The following is a 20,055-nucleotide window of genomic DNA, read 5'->3' as shown; positions in this document are numbered from 1 at the left end:
CTTGAGTTGTACACTTTCATTCTTTGTCGTTTCTCTATTAGGTCCTTTATTACTTGGGAGAACTTGCCTGCCACTTCGATTGCTGCCTCTGAAGCCAGCCTCGTTACGGTTTCATTCATTAACTCTATGTCGTCATCATCATCTCTCTGTTCTAAAGCTGCATATTTGTTTGCAAGTACCAGCCTCAATATGTCTTCTTTTACTCTTACTGCTTCTAAATCTACCTGTTTCTTCTTGATCAATTCTACTCTTTCTCTATTCAAATTGAGGTGAATCCTAGCCCTCACTAACCTATGATCACTGCACTTTACCCTACCTATCACTACATCCTGCACTATGCTGGGATCGGCAGAAAGTATGAAGTCAATTTTATTTCTTGTTTCACCATTAGGGCTTTTCCAGGTCCACTTTCTGTTGCTACGTTTCCTGAAAAAGGTGTTAATTGTTCTCAGCTTGTTCCGTTCTGCAAATTCTACCAGTATCTCTCTCGCATTTCTAGAATCGACGCCGTTGTTGCCAATTGCCTGTTCACCCGCCTGCTTTTTCCCCACTTTTACACTGAAGTAACTCATTATTACTGTATACCGAGTTTGCACTTTTCTCATCGCTAATTCAACATCTTTAAAAACTTCCGACTATCGCAACCGAGCATGCAACATAGCTCAGTCAGATAATCCCGCAGGCAGCGAGGCTACCTTGTTGCCGAAAGGTACGGCCCAGAGGGCCCTACATGCCTATGAAATCTGCTGAGTTGTCTGTGCTTTGCGGGTTTTGCTGATCGTCATAGGTTGCACGATATAGTGTCAATTCTCCGTGGTCCTAATTGATACATCCGAGTATTTGCACACCCCTTAGTTCAAGCATAGACACACTCATAAGGCGATGGAGCCATACTAATCTTGAAAATCGCTGCAATGGACGCGTCAAGCAGACAATTGGTTTGTCTGCAAAGGTAATATCAATTTGACACGAGTTCTTGTCATTTTTGGTTGGTTTAGAGTTTGTTTCTAAGCAGCATAATTTTTCAAAGTGGATTCTCATCGAGATTTTGTCACGTAACGTGTGATTTAAGGAGCATTATACAAGGTTAATTGAGGGGAAAAAATAGCATTGTAGTTGTCATAGCAACTTTGTGATCTTCCAGTAAAGATATCCGAAACGATAGGTGTCGATTATGGGGGGCTCCAGGGCGATGTCAAGTTTTCAAGGGGGGTCACAGAGGACCCCCCCCCACACACACACACACACCTAAAGTGTCATTACTAGAGCTTTTTCACCCACATCATTTGAAGTTTTTTTTTACTTGCCTCGACCTTTTCACTTAAAATTTTACTGTAGCTAATAGCTTACTGCATCATTGTTGCCGTGGATGATCTTTAATTCATACTTTCACTTTATGTCTGCAAATCCTGACAATAGGAGGACAGGCACCTTAGAAGCACTAGTGGCGGCTGCCTCATCTGTATTTTCTCAATTCAACATTGCTTTGAATTTCCATTGTAAACACCATGCACATACACAATATATTTAAATATACACACATGGCAAAGTTTATTATATTTTTGAAAGAGGTGAAGGCAGCCAATTAAAAATTATTTCTAAAGGTATGGATGGCCAATGCCTAGAGAATGAATATGTTGCTGTATGTTTACCATGCTTAAAAGTGCTTTGCTTGCTTTCTTTTACCATGAAAAAAAAAAACTATAGACTTCGGTGACCCCTTCGGCAGAGTCTTTTATCAGCGGCGTGTGAAATGCACGTGAATGATGTGGCTCAGTATTGCTTCTCCTTCCAGTAAGCAATGCTTACAACTCGCGAAAAAGAAAAATACATTTCTAATAATTTATAACATTTATTAGGGATGGAAACATTGTCACTTGCATGCAGAGGTCATAAATATTGTGGGAATTTATAAGCTATATTCTGTCATCTGTACACGATCATCATCATACGGGGTTCATATGGGGTTCTTCTTCATCATCGCTTGTGGGGCTGGTTCTCGGGTGTGCTCCGTGCTGTGGGCGTGGTCGGTTCGCCTAATCTTTTGACGCGGAATAAACGCCGTGATTACTGCTGCGTCACAAGTGGTGGAGTGTGCTCTTCGGTCCCCCGTCCTCTGACTCCCCTCTCAACCTCCTGGAGCTTCGATCGGGTCGCCGATTGTGCCAGCTGTCCGCCAGCATGTCGCAGGACGAGCCAACAGGCACTTCTACTTCCACCATCTCGGCCTCGGCTACCCCAGCCTCTCCGTATTGGGTTGTCAGTGGGCACCAGCGCGATCCGCATCTGTTTGCTGGACTTCGCGGCGAAGACGTCGAGGATTGGCTGGACGACTATGACCAAGTGAGTTCGGCTAACCGTTGGGACGATGCGTCCAAGCTACGTCATGTCGCCTTTTATCTGACAGGAGTAGCGAAGACTTGGTTTTTCAACCATGAGGTTGATTTCACGAACTGGGGCGCTTTCAAACAGCAGCTCCGCCAAATCTTCGGCACACCGGCTGTTCGTTCCGCCCTCGCAAAAAAGACGCTCGACACTCGCAAGCAACAGCCCGGTGAATCTTATACGTCGTACATCGAGGATGTGCTTGCTCTTTGTCGACGCGTGAACACGGCCATGACCGAATCAGACAGGGTTCGCCACATCCTCAAAGGCATCGGAGCTATTGCTTTCAATGCTTTAGCCATCCAGAACCCCGCTACTGTCACTGATATCGTCGCTACTTGCCAGCGCCTTGACGAACTCGAATCAGTACGGTTGCAGCCAGACACCACTACAAACACTACCACCGACGACCCTGCGTTAAGAGCGATGATACGCGCAATAATTCGAGAAGAGCTCCAGTATCTTGGCTTAGCCGCGGGACCTATGCCTTCTCCTGCCTCCGATACCAATCTGCGAGACGTCATCAAGGAGGAATTGGCATCCATGGCTGGTGCAGCGTACACGGACCCTCTCACCCCTAGGGCCCCATCAACGTACGCACAAGTGGCCGCAGCTACTCCAGTCATCGTCCCACCGATGCCTCCAAAACCAACACCGGCTCACATCGCTTCCATGACTACCAGCGCACCTACCCAAACCAGCTATCCGCAGTGGCGTCCCTGCCGGGGGTGTCCCGGCAGGGACGTCCAGGGTGTCCCGATGGGACACCCTGGACGTACAGGGTGTCCCGATGAACTTTCACCAAGATTTAAAAAAGAGCAATGCGTTACTCAAAGAAAATGTAGTGCATTTTGTTTCCAGTACAGTGGTGTAGCTGCCAGTAATTTTTTTTTGTAACTGATATTTAATTGGGTCATTGTAATCAATCATCTAACTCAATACATAATATCCTAATTATCAAAGGGTCAATGAGGCATTTGTTGGCACAGCCAAGGGACATCTGACTGTAGTATTTTTAGCAACATAGTAATTGCATGCTAATTTTTATGGTTGATAATAAACCCTGTAAAATATGGAGAGTACCACGTGATAGTGCTCTCACCTGCATCATAAAGCAGCGTCCTCGAACATGCTCCCTATGATTTAGCCAGTACGAAATAAAGCAAATAAAGAAAAACATCATGATCGATCTAGTGCCTTATCTGCTGTGCCTTGGCCAAAGTAACACGTCTCGTTTGGTGCAAAGGGGGTAAAGAAAAATTGCTGGGGTGTATGTCGCCTCTTGGGGGGTGAGCTTCCACCACTGGAAAAGGTGACGCCACTGTCGGCAAGACGTGGCATGAGGGATCACATGGACACAGCAGCCGCGTCGGCTGCTTCGGAAGCACCAAAGCAAGCTGAAAACGAAAGTTTAAAGTCCCACTTGTGCTGCGGTTCTGATTAAGTGGTGAGGTTTTCCCGCCTTGGGTGTCTGCTTGACAACATTTGAAAGCACTGTAATAGGTAGTGGCTGCTTTTGGAGGCGTGCAGCATGGTAGGCTACTGCTCGTTGCTGCACTGCCGGACGTATGCAACGGAGTCCGGTGTCAGCCTTATTCACATGTAGCCGCAGGACAAGAAGCTGCGTGAAGCTTGGCTCGTGAGACTTAGAACCGGCAAACAGGCATCGGCAAAAGCTCGGGTATGCAGCAAGCAGAGAAGCGAGGAAGATTTCTGCTACGGGGCGGGGCTGCGACACTAGGCGAGTATTATTGTATTATGAATGAATGCACTGGATTACGGAAACGAATCTGTGAAAAATCGCACACTGAGAAGGCTGATAAACATACAGTGCAGCGCAACTTGAGAAATAATATTGAAGTGTCCAAGAATTTAGAAGAAAAAAGATTGAATCGTCGTGACGGCACATCTCGGTTGCTGTAGGCATCGACGTCTTTATGGTGAAATTATTTCTGAACAACTCTGATAGCGTCTACGCAACAATGGTTGCCTGTGTACTGTCAGATACGCATATTCTATGGCCTAAATAAAGCCCACGGCACAATGCGAAAACACGCTCGCAGCGAAAGCGAAATGTTTATGCGCGGGCATGCATGCAGACGCACAGTCGGTTGCTGCGAACCCGTGCGATCACTGCATTGAGGCTTCATTCTGTTATGCTCCATTTGGTTATGCAGACAGCCCACTAGAAGGACATATTTCACATATTTTGCTCTAAGCGTTTGCCTACCTTTCACGCAAGAAGCTGGTTCGGGAGACTCCATTGCAGGGACCGCGCGCAGCCGTTCACTGTATGTGTTCGGTAAAAAGGTAGCGTCTGTAAACTATTCTATGCTTTCTATTTGCCATAGATTATTGTCTTGATGGCAGAAAACTTTTGTCGTTTCGAGAGTACTTACAGAAATGTCCAGGAGGGCTCCCACGGGATGTTCTTATATTGAACGTCGACAGCCAAACCTATGAAGAGCATGCCGCGTTATCATTCATACTACGCAAAGGAGGCGCTTCCGACAGATGGCAACTCCATAAGTCCTCGCCCCCAATACCAGCCTATGGGCTCGGGTTAAGCTGGCAGTGGCCATCTTGCAGGGGAGGGGGGCAAGAAGCGGCCTGCCAAGAGCTTCGCAGCAGTTTTTAATTGCTTAACAGATTTTCAAGTTCTAATGCAGCGCTGTGGGCTATGAGGCAAGCCATATTGGAGGTCTCGAGATCACAGATATCAGAGTACTGGGCCATTTTTTAAATTTTATTGGCATGAATATGCTGCTGCTGCAAAGTAGAAAAAAAAATTGCGCTAGTTTATGCACCTTTAATGCAATGTAAAAATTGACCAATCATGAAAGTTGTGAGAACAAAAAGATAGGGACCTGTAGAATCGTCTAGATTTCTCGAATTGGGTCCTCACAAAAGCCGATGAGTCACCGGACTTCTTGAGCAACATCATGTGCACAGATGAAGCCAATTTTCACAGAAACGCCCAGGTAAATTTGCATAACGCACACTATTGGAGCGACTCCAATCCACGTTGGGTAAAGTGCAATCGCGACCGGCACCAGTACCAGTGGTCGCTCACTGTGTGGTTTGGAATTTACGCCAGTACTATATCGGTACCATTTTATTCGATCACACACACTGACTGGACAGCGTTAAGTGGACTAAATCCTTGAAGGAGTGGTGGATGAGTTTCTCAGCAAGTTCCGCTGTCATGTCTTTCACTTCTGTGGTATCAGCAAGATGGAGCACCAGCACACAGCAGCAGCCGAACACGGGAGTGGCTGGATGCGACTTTTGATGTGCAGTAGATTGGAAGGCACGGGCCTGTAAATTGGCTGGCTAGGTCACCTGACCTCTCTCCACTCAATTTCTTTCTTTGGGGTTGTGTGAAAGATCATGCTTACATGATCAATATGGACGTCAGATTAGCTCAAGACAAGGATAATGGATGCCTGTTGTAGAATTCCAACGTCAGTCGTCAAGAAAGCCACTGAAGATGTGATAAACTGGAAACAGTACTGCGTAGCTGCACAAGGAGACCTATTAGAACATGTCCACTAGACAGCAGCTGGTGTTCAGCGGTGCTTACGAATTCATAGAGAATAAGGGCACACTGAAATCAGTTTTCTTTTTTTTTTTTTTTTGCGCACGCATCCCGATTGCCAATTTGACTCATTTAGAAATAGTATATTTTCCTTCTTGAACGCATTGGTTTTGTCTTTTCTCTACATGTGGGTTCACTTCTCGGTCTGTTTGTACCACTTTTATTTTTTGCCATGAACCTGTCCTTGCAGCACGCGCACACTTTCATGAAATATATAACCGTCACTTTAATTTGGCTTTAGTCCGAAGCAAGTTTCTGGCACGAAATATAGCTGCACACACAGTCTTTCGATGCGGTGCAAGCAAAGCTGGGATTTTTAAACATTCTACGCCTATTACATTGCTTTTTTAATTTCATGCATGGTCAGAGTGGCTTTTTGGCTGCGTTATCAAGGGACTTTTGTTATCACTGTGATAAGTAGGCCTTGGGAGACGGATAATAAGTGTACCGTAGAAGTGAGAGGAAGGAATAGCTGTGAGACGCGAAACCTGCTGTTGGTGCTCCTTTTGTACCATAATAAAGTGATGCGCTGTCTCTTCGGGTTTGGGACTGGCAATGCAGTTGCTTTCAGTCAGCTTCTTTGAGGGCGCTGCTTTGTGATGTGGGTGGGAGTGCAGTCACATGGTATTTTTCATATTTTGTGAGGTTTCTTGCCAATCGGAAAAAATTTTACCCAATTAGTATGTCACTGAAAACACTGCAGTTAGTTTGGAGGTGCCTACAAATGTCCCACTTTGATACCTTGACACTTTGATAATTAGGACAGTACTTCTCAAGTTAGATCATTTATTGCAGTTATCGAAATATATCTCGGTAACAAAAAAAGTACTTGGGGCTGGAGTAACGCTACTGCTCTTTTTTTGAGTCTTGGTGTATGATAGTTGGAGCACCCTGTATAATTCACTCAGTAACTGAAATGAGGCCAAGCCACATTCACTCAAAATCAGAATGAACAGCAGTAATGCACAGCAGCACTTATACTTGGACTGACAGAAAAAGAAAAAAGAGAGAGACTGCAGTTTTGGCAGAAAGGCGAAGTGGTATTAGGGATAGCCTAGTATACACATACTACACGAAGGAAGATTACACCACTGAGAGACACCACATTCTTGGTGGTGCGAGAGGACTCGGGCTGTGAAATTGAACCATCTCCTACTATGAGGTCTTGTAAATTCTCATATTCTCCGACTGGTGACATATTTGTGGGGTTTGGAAAGCTGGTCCCCTCCAGAAAAATGAAAACTTTCTGCCTATGTCCAAAATCATGCCAGCTCAAACAACTGTTAATTGTGTTGGATGTTCAAACATTTACCGTCGCAATTTAATTTTAAATTGAAATATTCACAGATGTCTCAAACTTGTGGTCTGCTTTGTGATATGTGCAAGCGATAGTAAATGAAACTGAAAAGGCAGTTGTTCTGCCTTCTTTAGCTTTTAGTCATTCCAGTTGCATGTTGTCCTAGCTCGCAGTATGGAATAGTAATTTTAGGTACCAAAAGGAATATAGTAGCTCACCATGTCACAGTCTTATGATGAGTCGCAGTAGCTACTATCTGTTACAAATCTGAGTAGGTATCGTCTGTATGCACCCTTTGTAGTTCTACTTACCCTTTTTGATTGTCGATCATGCAGGCCATCACAGCCGGGTACTTCTACCACACAGCCCGCTTTTCCAAGGGGGGCCACTACAAGACAGTGAAGCACCAGCAGACAGTCATGATGCACCCAAACAGCTCGCTCTTTGAAGACCTGCCTCGCTGGGTGGTCTACTTTGAGTTGGTCTTCACTACCAAGGAGTTCATGCGCCAAGTCATTGAAATTGAGAACTCTTGGCTGCTGGAGGTAGCACCACACTACTACAAGGCCAAAGACCTTGATGACAGCTCAACCAAGAAGATGCCCAAGAACACAGGGAAGGCGAGAGCCGATCTTGTGCGAGTCCACTGACCCTAGAGACATACATTTGTGCATGCCTGGATGGTAGGGCCTTAGCATCTTCTCACCACATGACTGGTGGTGTTTGTGCAGGGACATCATTTTTGAACTTGCATCCCGACATCAGCTAATATGTGAGCGATGCATTCAAGTGATGCAGTGGCCCATGCTAGTTAATGCATGCAATATTTAGAGCATGGTGTAGCTCACTAGCAACAAACAAGGACAATTGTGAAGTGTAAAGCTTTAGCTGATGCGCTACTATGGTCCAGTTTATTGTGATGTGTGTGCTTGGACTGAGCACACTGGACATTGACTTGTGGTGATCATGATTTGCCCACTGCCAGGTGTTGGAGCGTGATGGTGAGTACTGTTGCGCTCAGTACGAGCTACAACGCGCTACCGCTTCACCATGCACTTTCATGTTGTAGCTGAGCGCCATAGTAGACTGTTGTCGTAGGGTAACCTTAGCATGACTTGTAGATACCGATACTCTGTTGTTCTGACTTTTCAGTAGTATGTGGCACATCCTAGACGGCACACAGCCACAATACAACAAAACGTACACCTTCTTCAAAGGCCTGTACATCTGTGTATATGTGACTGATGGTCCTTGTGTAAAGATGTTAGCACACTGATAAGATCGAAAGGTTTTGTTTTTACTGTACACATGGTAAATAAGAGCCATTTTCTTACTTCTTGTCACCTCTTAGTTGTTTAACTGCACCAGTAGTGTTTAGCTTGCTTAAAGGGACCCTGCAACGATTTTGACGATTTTGTACAAACATACGGAGTCGTTCGAGTAGGTCCTGCTGATCATTAATTGACGCATCTAAGTGCTCTGCATAAAGCGTGTAATTTATAAATAGGGTTTTAAAAATGTACATCGCTGCCGATTGCAGCACATCGCTCGGCTGAATTTTCAGCTGCCCCTACCCATTTGGCGTCATTTGCCCCAATGACATTACTAAGGCGAGCTATCCGATTGGCTGCCCAGGATGTGTCATCAATAATTTTTCCAACTTTATGATGAACAAACGTTGTTAATAATAGTTAGAATGTGTTAGTTAATTTGTTTCTATAAAAAGAAAGTAACAGAAAGAGAATGCACGAGAACAATTTCTCACTAAAGCACCCGGCACACAGAAAGCGTTGTCTGCTTGTGTTACGTGCTCCATTTTGACGAGAGCTCCGCAGTCAGAGTCGGTCTCAGTCTTTTCGCGAGCACCATGATTCGACTCTGTTGCATTGTGGACTGGACGGACTGGCTGCAGCGCATCGAACTGTCGCTATCCGATTGGTGCCGAGATTTGTGCGTTTGCGGCCTTCACTTTACACTGGAGGATTACTACCACAATAGCGCTTCACGAGTCTGGTATTCAGGTAAGTGCAAGTGCAAGGGGACAGGGCCTGGCCGTTTCACAGGATGAGCAGAAGCACAAATGTGAATGGTCTGTACGATGCAGCCACCTGGTGGCACAGGGCACAACCACCCACAGTAGCAGTAACGAAATGTATTCTTCCTTGTTGCTGCTGTAAATTTTTTGCAGGAGTGTAATCGTTAACACATTGTTTTTGTAAATGTTTAAAATGTGTTACACTTGGTTAGAACAATATTAGTGCTTTGTTTGGCTGGTTAAGCTCTGTGCCTACTAGTGGCTGGACCGTGCAGACCAATCAGGCCACTCACGTGCGTCCACGCTAAAGCTCCTTCATCAGCTTGAGTTTATGCCTCCACACATTCATCGAAATGCCCAGCTCGCCTGTGGTTACCAGAATACCAGACACATTCAGCACTGTGACAGAAGGCTCGGAACACACGCTGCTTCGATAGCTCTCGCTTGGGGTGGACTGCCAAGCAGCTGGCGGAGAGGTTGGAGAGGCTTTGCGCGCTTGCTCCTAGAGGACCGGAAGTCCACAACATGACGTGCCATCATGACGCAGAGCCAGTAAGGCGGAGCTTAGCCCCGATCACTGAGCGAACGAGTTGAGGAGAAAATGCATAACTATGGAGGAGGGCAACTTATAATCGTCCATAGCTCTCTTAATATGAGAGAGAGAAAACATTTATTTGTCATGAGATTGGGCGGCCATCGCTGCTCTTGCGGGTCTGAGCTGGTCAGCGCAGTCTCCCAGGAGGAAGGTGAAGGAATAGGGGAGTAGCCCGAAGGGTGTGGGCACTCCCAGGTGGAATGACATACTGTGGATTTTGCTCCACAATAGGGACTGTATGAGGGATATTGTGTGGAGTGGAAGAAGTGAAGATAAAAGAGGCAGGAAATGAATTAGGTTGGAGCTGTCACCACGCGACGGCATCTTCTCGATTAAGGGAATTATGTGGTGGAGGGAAGTGTCTCCTGGTATCTCTGTAATATTGTAGAGTTTCAGTGTAGTTCAGTGGTTCTCTCGGCGCGTCGTCTGGGTTGGACAGCTCTTCCAATGGCGCCCCGTTAGCGAGCTCTCGGGCTACCACATTAGCGCGTTCATTACCATGGAGAGAGGCGTGGCCAGCTGTCCAGACGATACGCACCCTGTGTAACGCTGTGGGGTGTAATGATGTAAGGATGCAGTGTGTGCAGGGTGTCACACTCCCTTGTGCCAAAGTCCTGCAGCCGGTCTGAGAATCGGTGACCAATGTGATAGGTCCATCCGGCGCCGGCATGGTTGAAGCGTGTACGATGGCTAGGGTGATAGCAGCCTCTTCCGCCATGCCACTGTCCACAGTGTTGAGCATGGCCGAAGCCCTCAGAATATCTGCAATATCTAGTACGATTAGACATAGGGCACGTTTCTGTGGGTAGCGGGCCACGTCGGTGTATGGGACTGGTGTGTTTGATGTGTCATCGCCAAAGATTCGAGCCAGGGCTTGTGCTCTTGCCTTTCTTCGACCTTTATGACAGTCAGGGTGCATATTCCGGAGAATTGGGGCCGCGTGAATTTTGTTGCAAATGCTAAGCGGAAGAAGTGTGCAGTTTTCCTGTTGTGGTTTTCTTGGTGTTTGGTATCCTAGCCGGGATAGAATGTGGCACCCTTGCATTGTTCGTTGCAGACGTTGCAATTGGCTGTTAAGATGACCTTCAACTAGTTCGCGGATGGTGTTGTGCACCCCCAGTCATAGTAGGAGCTGCGCAGACGCATGTTGGGGTAGTCCCAGCGCTGCCTTTAGTGCCGTACGGAGGAGGGTGTCCATCTGGTGCATCTCAGTCTGAGTCAGATTATGATAGGGGAGGTGGTAGGTTGATCGGCTAATTATGAGGGCTTGCACAATTCGGAGTACGTCTTTTTCTTTCAGTCCTTGTTGGTGGTTTGTGATACGCTTTATCATGTGCGTTACTTGGGTAAGTTGTTGGCGGAGCACGTGTAGGGTATGTGTGGCCTTCCCGTTGTGTTGTATGTGAAGGCCTAGTACACCTAGTCTGTCTACCCTTGGAATAATGTTGCCATTGAGATGCAGTGTGATGGCTGGTGGAATATTGGCCTTGTTCCGTTTTTTTAATACAAGCAGGAGCTCCAACTTCTCAGCTGCGCATGTGAGTCCTCCGGCTGTTGCATACTCTTGAACTATATTTACGGCTTCCTGTAGTGAGTCTTGAATGGCGCCGTCTGACCCTGTGGTCACCCAGATTCTAACATCATCGGCGCACAGGGCGTGCTGCTCGTTCGGAAGTTTGTCGAGGAGTGGTGGTAGCTTTGCCATCGCCATGTTGAACAGGGTGGGTGAGAGAACCGAACCCTGGGGAGTCCCTCTGCCGGAAAGTTTTATAATATCCAACCGAATATTACCTAGGCCGATGGTGGCTGTGCGGTCAGATAAAAACGCTCGGACATAATCATAGATACGTTTTCCGCATCGGGAGAATGCAAAATTGTTTAGAATGAGGTCATGTGAGACGTTATTGAAGGCTCCTTTGAGGTCCAATGCCAGAATGGCTCTTGTTTGAACTTTACTTGGACTATCCACAACATCCTCCTTAAGTTGTAGGAGTATGTCCTGCACAGATAGCCGAATAAGGTATTGGGGAAGAATTGGTTCGCTTCGAGGTGTGGCTGGAGGCGATTTAGAACTACATGCTCGAAGAGTTTGCCAATACACGAAGTCAGGAAAATGGGTCTGAGATTTTGGAGGGACAGCAGTTTCCCGGGTTTCGGAATTAAGGTGATATCGGCGTGCCGCAATTCCTGCGGAAGCGTTCGGTTTTTCCAATTGTTGTTGTAGTATGCAGTGAGTTGCCGTATGGCCTGGCCGTCGAGGTTGCGTAGCAGTGCATAGTGAATGCAGTCTGCTCCAGGTGCCGTGTTTCGTCTTATGCCGTGTAGGGCTGCCCTCACTGTGTGGCTAGGAACTGTGTGAGGGAACACCTCTTCCTTCGGTACCCTCTACAATTCCACTGCCACGCCCAGAAGTAGTGCGCCTCTTAGGTTTGCTGGCCATGATTGCTTGATACCGCCTCGCTGGTGAGGGCAGGTGTTGTTGTACGAGCCGGACGGGTATGAGGGTGTGACCTTGGTTCTCGAGTGGCGTTAGTGTCATGTGGAAGTGAGTCGTTTTGATGGCTGAAAGTTGAGCTAAAAGTTGCACTGATTAATTCTTTCGTGTCAGTCATGGCTTGTTGTATGACCTGTTGTAGCATGTGCTTGACATCAGCCATGATCTCTGCGTTCATTTTTTGCATATCTGCTCTCAAAACAGTTGCCATCTCCTCTATCATTTCGCACATTTCTTGTTTGGTGCAGGTATTGTGAGGGAGTTTCTCAGGTGCGAGTGTGTGTGTCTGGCTGAGTGAAAGCATCGCTGCGAGAGACAGTTTGTTTTGTTTGTTGGTTTGCTGTGCGGACGGAGGTGAAGGAAGGGAGGAGGAGACACTTCACACAAACTGTGGTGAGAATTATTAACTTTAGCTGTAACCTACACATCTGCAAAATTTGCCCGAACCATTTCAGGGGCCCTGAAAAATGGACAAGGCAAGAAAAATGGTCACCAGGGACGTGTTGAAAGCAGCATGAAGATGAAATGCACCATTTTAAATTTGTTTTTTTTTTCCTGAAAAAAGAAAGGAGACTTTTCAGACATGACCATAATCATGTTGATTGCTATGATATTTCTGCGACACCTAAATAGTTAGCTTTCATGTCAGTCTCAAAGAGTGCTTCCTGCCTCAAAGTAGAATTAAATTAAAAATAAATTAAATTAAATTATGGGGTTTTACGTGCCAAACCCGCTTTCTGATTATGAGGCACGCCGTAGTGGGAGACTCTGGAAATTTGGACCACCTGGAGTTCTTTAACGTGCACCTAAATCTAAGTACACGGGTATTTTCGCATTTTGCCCCCATCGAAATGCGGCCGCCGTGGCCGGGATTTGATCCCGCAACCTCGTGCTCAGCAGCCCAACACCATAGTCACTGAGCAACCATGGCAGGTTCTCCTCAAAGTAGAAATCATTTACCGTGTTTTGCATGAATGTTGCCAATAATATATTATGAAAGAATTTGGATGACAAAATATATCAAGAAAATGTTAGGGTTACAAAGCGAAGTAACACAGCCATCTAGAGGCTCAGTAAAGGGCCTTTTCAGCATAATGCGATTTATTACTGAACTGGGCATGCATGCAGCAGGCCTGTGCATGTGTGCACTCTGTTAATCAGTCATCCATCATGCTACGCTGAGCTGAGGCAACTGCTTTTGTGCAATGAGACCGCATGGATGCACATTAATGCATTGAATCAGGCCACTGAATCTAAAACTCCTCAAAAACTTCCTTACTGTAGATGAAGCTTGCTGCACCGTTGCCCACATTCCCCTTCGTTGCGTTCTAGAGCTATTCGTGCACTCATGCCTCTTCCTATTGAGAGGCTGGCTTTCCTGCAAAGTCTGCAATTGCCTGGTGCTGCAGTAATTCCAGTGACGTGGGAGTGATGAATGATGCATGGATTTGTCTAACTTCACTTTTGCTGCTTCTTCAAATGTCCAGATGGCTTGTTCGGTTAGCCTCTGGCTCTTGTTAACAACATCGTTGCTTGTATCTTGTAACACACATTGAATTCATTGTGAGGAAGTTGGAGTAGTGCGAGTGTGATCACTAAACGTTGACTTTGTGGCAGGTGCAAAGCGTTTCTTTTTGTCACCTGCACAAGCAAGCTGTTGCGAGCATTAGTGCATCTTTTCTGGGATCTCAAATTGGTATGCTGGAATAATTGTTGATAACGTAGAAGGCACATATTTGAAGTTTCAGAGAACGAACAGATAGGCAGGAAAATGGATGAGCGATTGTACCAGTAGTAGTGAGGCCATTGTTATTAAGGATGGCAATTAGGGGTGTGCAAATATTCGAAACTTTCGAATGACGAATTGAATAGTGTCCTATTTGATTCAATCTTTGAATCGAATGTGCCTCTATGTAAAATGCGCTGCCTTTAATGTCACCAATTCTTGAATATGACTTTGGTAAATTGTCAAATGCATAACACACTATACTGCCACTGGAACTGCGCTGTGCAGCAAGAAGAAAAAGAAATTAGGCAGGGCTTGTGACATAAACGTGGCGTAGTGCCTCGGTTTCAATACGGGAGAAAGCAGGAAATAAAAGTTGCTTGCAGACGCTAGTCGAGCCAGCAGACGAGAGCATCTCTGTGGCAGTAATGCTCACCTCCTGGCAACGCAACATTTCAATTTCTCCTTATAACGAAGCAATTTGAAAAATTCTTGGGGTCGAACGCTACCTATACGATTGCCTATAACTTCCAGCATATAACCAAAATTTTCAGCGGTACTGAAGCACTTTTTATCGAAGTTGAGAAATGCACTTAAAGTTAAATTAGACTATTTCAAAAATACCTTGCCGCTTCTTGGATGCATTCAGCGGAAGCGGAGTTACTGGCAATCAAACATACTGTTTGCGGTGCTTCTGCTCCTTTTTCAATTATTTGCACTGCGATGGCTACGGCCAAGCAGGGTGTGATGCGCAATGCTCCACCTACTGGATTTCACCATGGTATGCAGTTCAAATTTGATTTCGGATGTTCACGTAGACACCACTATTCCGGATTTTGGCACTTACGGCGCACCAAACGTGCCAAACGCAGTTGTCCTCGGCGAGCTGTAGTGCGTTCAGCCAGTGGACTAGCCACAGCACTCTATGACGGCTACGATATCTACGCTGTGTAGCAGACCGCAGCTACATGCAACTGCAGCGTTTGCTTTGTCCACAACAGGGCTAGAGTGTACACTCGCGGTCATATGCTCCTGTCTGGCTGTGCTACGTGGTGTGGACCGGCTTTGTCCTCCACCAGTTTGACCGATGGATTGTAGCCACTTCCAACTTGTGCATATTGAAGCTCATTACGAAGCGAAATCTGCCAAGGCGTTTAGCCAGGAGCGGCCAGAAGTGAGCGCGCGCTGGCAAGTGTGCATGTGGTCTGACCTTAAGTTTCGTCTAGTTCGAGGCTAGTTGAGTGTTCAAAACTAGTCGAAATTAGCGAGACCCTATGGCTACGGCACCGATAAGCAAGATGACCTAAGTTTAATTCGTGCGTGGGTCGCCGTAGCGAAGCGTGAGCAGATGATAGTTGGCTTCTTCCTGAAGTATGTAATTATTATTGAAATTCGAAACCAGATTTCCACTTACTTCAGCCTGTTTACTAAACTGTGTCAATAAGTACACCCTTCTTGATTGATGTCAGTTATTGGCCAATAGCAGCTGTGTATGGGAATCTACTATATTACGAAATAAAGCGTCCAGAGAGATATAGGAGCAGGCTTCTGTTGAAAAGAGAGCATATGAGAGAAAGGTGACTTCGCGCTTCGCAAGGAAGATCCACACACAATACATGAATGCAAAATTTGACTGAAATGTTCACAACATCGTATACTACCTGCTGACTGTGTTTTTTCGCCAAGCCCCAGGGTTGGTTCAAAGCTCCTTTAACACACGTGCAGGACATACAGGTGGCTCTGTACTAGCAGCAGTTTAGCAAATAGCTAGCCCATCATTTCAACCTTACCAGCAGTTATATCCATGGGTGCAATGCCACGACCATTGTAACAACGCATGCACAGCAAAAGTTTGGCACAAGATATAGATCGCGACTGCATCTGCCACAGAATGTGGTGCATTTAGCCACGTACTGTATCCCAAATATAGGTTGTGTTTTGATGCCAGTGCTGCTGTCAAGGGTAGTGCGAAGACGGCTGTAAAAAAAAATGCAATGGACAGGAGAGGACACATGTTATTCCTCTTGCCTTTTGCACTATATTTGATAAAATCTATGAACAAACAACAGTTCCAACAGTATCTTTTCATACCCTAGGACATAACCCAATGCTCTTGGCTGCCATGTTGAGAGAGAGAAGCACTCAGAGTTTTGCAGACTCAAAATAGGGCATGAAACGCCAGCCAGTATGCAGGCTTAAATAGAAAGACAAAAAGTTGGTTGAGTGCCATCTTTGTAACGATTCTGGCTTGTCTGAGCTGTGATACTGCAGGTGCAATGTTTGGTGCCTGTATCAAACAACGACAGGGATTAGACCCAGATGTCTGACTCGTTTGTCATCTCGCAGCAGCTGCGTAAGCAGCACCCATGACTGCTGCTCATACTTGGCACACTTTCTTCTTCATTATTTGCAATAGTGTCCATAGCCACGTTTGACACCTCCAACCTTGTTTGCTTAAAGGTTATAATTCATTACCGTTTTCAGTCTTCGTAAAGTTCAGATAATCTTTTTTTCGCTTACAACATTAAATATAAATATGTCTGTGCACTGAGCCATAGTCTAGAGAGCTGCAGTGGATCCCTTACTTGCTTAGTTGTGGAAACCGTGGATAGGTAAATGTAGAGAACACTGACTGAAAATTATGCTATCACACTGGAATGCACGTTTCCCTTTTCATGTGCGCCAGCATGTGAGCCACAGATGTGTGTGATTTGTTTATGCATGCTTATTAGTTTTGGGTCTTGAGCATATTTGGTTCTTAATGAAGCAAAAATTACAATTTCAAATAATTAAGCACATGTAGTGTTCTACTTTGTTTATTCCTGTTTGTATTTCGTTCGGATAGGACAGTGCATGCTCTGTTTTCCAAGTTTCATGTATCCCTCTTTTTCTTGGGACTAATATGACACTATGCAATTTTCTTTTTTTGTGTGTGTGTGTGTATTTGACCTTCGAAACATTTCGCTTGGGCCAACTTCTGAAGCTACAAGAAAGTTGGGAGCCACAATTGTGCAGCTTAAGCAAGTCTATGTACTGCCCACTATTCCTATGCTGGTTTAGCTAGCAGCTTCTGTAGATAATAGTGTCAAATTTTCCTCTTGTAGATTTTATGACCTGGTGTCTGAGCTCACTGCATTATGAAGCAAAACATATCAGGGGGCAAAGACCGTGCATTACGAGCAAAATTTTTTCTGCACAGTATTTCGGGATGAAAAATTATACTCGGGCAACTAATTTATGCTTGTCTTATTCATTTTTTTAATGGCTAACCAGCCTTCCTACATGCGATGCAGACGAGCACATGAAACTCAGCTACACTTCTCTTTAGTCGACTGTGTCAGTGTGATTCCAAAACCGAACATTAAGTTTTTGTGATTTGACATTTGCAGCTAAGGGAAGCCACACATTCACTCACTAATGTTCACTGTGTTTGCTTCCCTCTTTTCTGCTTTCCCTCATCACTTTTTCTTTTTCCCCAACACTAACCCCTTCAGAGATTTTTCAGCTGCTTTTATGTAGCAGCTGCACAGTAATGAACGCTACCGTGCCGTCGTGACAGCAATGTGTGCTGCAGTATATGAGGTACTCGGGAACCAGCACCAAGGTGAAAGAAATGAAGCCCGTAACATGAAGCGAAGTGCAGGATACAAATGAGGAACAAATAGAAATTGTGGTTACCCAGAGATGTGGGAAACGCTACAGTTGTATCAATGTGTAGCTGTGGGTGATTGGAGCAAGGGGAAGCATCAGAGCATGACATTATACATCTTTTAACTCATTAACAACTTTTCCCAACCATGAAGACAAAGCTAAAGCATGCATGAAGCATCACTGCTGGAAATAGTGCCACAATTATCTGTTCCCGTTTTCTGACATCATAAACAGAAAGCTGTTTTATCTACTTTGTCATTAAACTCTGAAGAGAGACCTAATTGGGAGCTTTAGGAGTAGGGGACCCAATGTGAAGGGACGCTTCTGGCCAGGCATACAAGACAAAGAGTACAAAAAGTGCAAACGGCATACAAAATAGTTTAGTTTTATGCTACACAAAGCAGCTTAGGGAAACTATTTCTAAAGCTCCTTAATATCACATGTAAGTATGGCTATTGAACTGTTTAGTGCTGTTTTGCATTATAGCACCCACAAGATTGTAGCATGTCCTTTGTAGGATGTTCCAGCTAACATTAGCCAAGCTGTTCAAAGAAAAAAGGGATTTAGAAATATAGTGCGAAATATGATTTTAAAACCTATGATGTTCGGTTGTCACAGCCTGGTGACCTTAAATCTTAAATGATCTTAATCTCTGATGATCTTAAAATCACATCTTGCACTGTGTTTTTTTATCTTTTTTTTCCTTGACCATCTTGGCTAAGTTAGCTGGGACACACGGTACATCTCCAAAAAGCAAAATTGCACTAATGTCTTCAGATGATAACTTGTTATGTGTTGGCCCGTAATTCAGATCACCTTAACTAAAACTCCAGCAACAAATGGCTATCGAAAACAGGTGAAGCAACTCGTGTGCAACTTTTATGCCGATTTAACTGTGCCTACCTTTGTAAAAGTAAACACGCAACACAGTGTCAGAGGAGCCGAAGCAACTCCAAGCTCGCATGGGCTATTTGGCACAGCATTATGCAAGCAACCCCCATAGCTTTGCCTTCAGAGCGAGAAAAAAAAGGTTCTAGTATAGCGTTCAGTTCTCTGTATTGCACACCACTGCATGGACCCAGGCTGACAGAACAGACTACTCAACTCTCCTTCACATTAGGCTCTTGGCTTTAGTGAACCAAGGTACCCAATTATCTTACAGCTGGGCTACATAAGATGCCCAACTTGACAAACAGTGATGTGCAGACTTTTGGCATGGCTGTGGAAATGTCCACTGCAAATAGCAGTGCTGAACAGCATGAACCTTACCCCACACAATAGTGCACCAGCTGCTGCTGTCACTACTTCTCACCCTTTAGTGGAAACTTGACTTTTTATTTTTCAGCTAATCTGTCTGCATGCCCATCTGGCGCAGCTTGCTGCAATGAACAGATAAAAAGACTCGTCCACATATCTATGAACTTTCAGAACAATGTCCTGGTTCAATTCTTGCTGAAGCAAACAGACAAATGTGGCTAAGAAAATTTCACACAAGATGGGTGCCACACACGATCCAATACATATACGTCAGTACCCTTGTCTGTGTGTGAATGTTACTGTCAAAGTGGTAGAGGTGAGGTAGCAGTCCAAAAGCTCGGGAAAACCCTCTGCCAGGATGTGGACATACAAGAGTTATTTTATTCTGTACTGCATGATGAACTCTTTGTAACTGTCCGGCAAGTAATTGATTCATACGGTGTAGCCTTTCAGAACGACTGCCTTATCCCGGCAGAAGGTTTTCTCAAGCTTTTGGACTGCTGCCTCACCTCTACCAGCGTTAACTTTGACAGTAAGATTCACATAATGAAAGAGGGTATATGTATTGGAGCGCGTGTGGCACCCATTTCGTGAAATTTTCGTAGCCAAATTTGACTGTTTGCTTCAGCAAGAATTGAGCCAGGACAATGATCTTAATGTTCAGAGATATGTGGATGATTCTCTTATCCTTTTATCTGTTCCACATAATGACATTAGTACAGCAGTATCTGAGCGAGTGTTGCTTTGTTTCAAACAATGGCACACTCCAGTTTTCAGATCCAGCACTCTATTTTAACTGCAACGAACACCTTTGTTGGGGGTATTTGCAGCGTTTTAAGAAGGTCATTTTACCTTTTGACTCCTCTCACACCAAACTGGTAAAACAGGGTACAGCTTCGTCGTGACTCAAGTCATCCCTGACCAAGTCTTGTGCACACAGGGTCGGTCATAGCTTTGACCTACAAGTGTCTCGTCTGAAAGCCTTGGGATTCCCTTTGAGTGTGCTAGTCGCAGTGG

The 20,055-nt window shown here is 45.2% G+C and overlaps 1 protein-coding gene across 1 annotated transcript in view; it reads left to right on the top strand.

Annotated features, from left to right (window-relative positions):
• Positions 1-17,057, top strand: part of l(2)37Cb (lethal (2) 37Cb) — a 298,164-nt gene extending 281,107 nt beyond the window's left edge. Inside the window, exon 21 of the mRNA XM_070529703.1 lies at positions 7,616-17,057. Coding sequence (XP_070385804.1) covers positions 7,616-7,930 — 315 coding nt within the window. The 3' untranslated portion in view covers positions 7,931-17,057. The remainder of the gene's footprint in view (positions 1-7,615) is intronic.
• The last annotated feature ends 2,998 nt before the right edge of the window (positions 17,058-20,055 follow it).

The sequence above is a fragment of the Dermacentor albipictus genome, unplaced genomic scaffold, assembly GCF_038994185.2.
Source record: "Dermacentor albipictus isolate Rhodes 1998 colony unplaced genomic scaffold, USDA_Dalb.pri_finalv2 scaffold_28, whole genome shotgun sequence".
Taxonomy (NCBI): Eukaryota; Metazoa; Arthropoda; class Arachnida; order Ixodida; family Ixodidae; genus Dermacentor; species Dermacentor albipictus.
The sequence above is the reverse complement of the archived record's forward strand: the minus strand, read 5'-3'. Positions and strand labels throughout refer to the sequence as shown.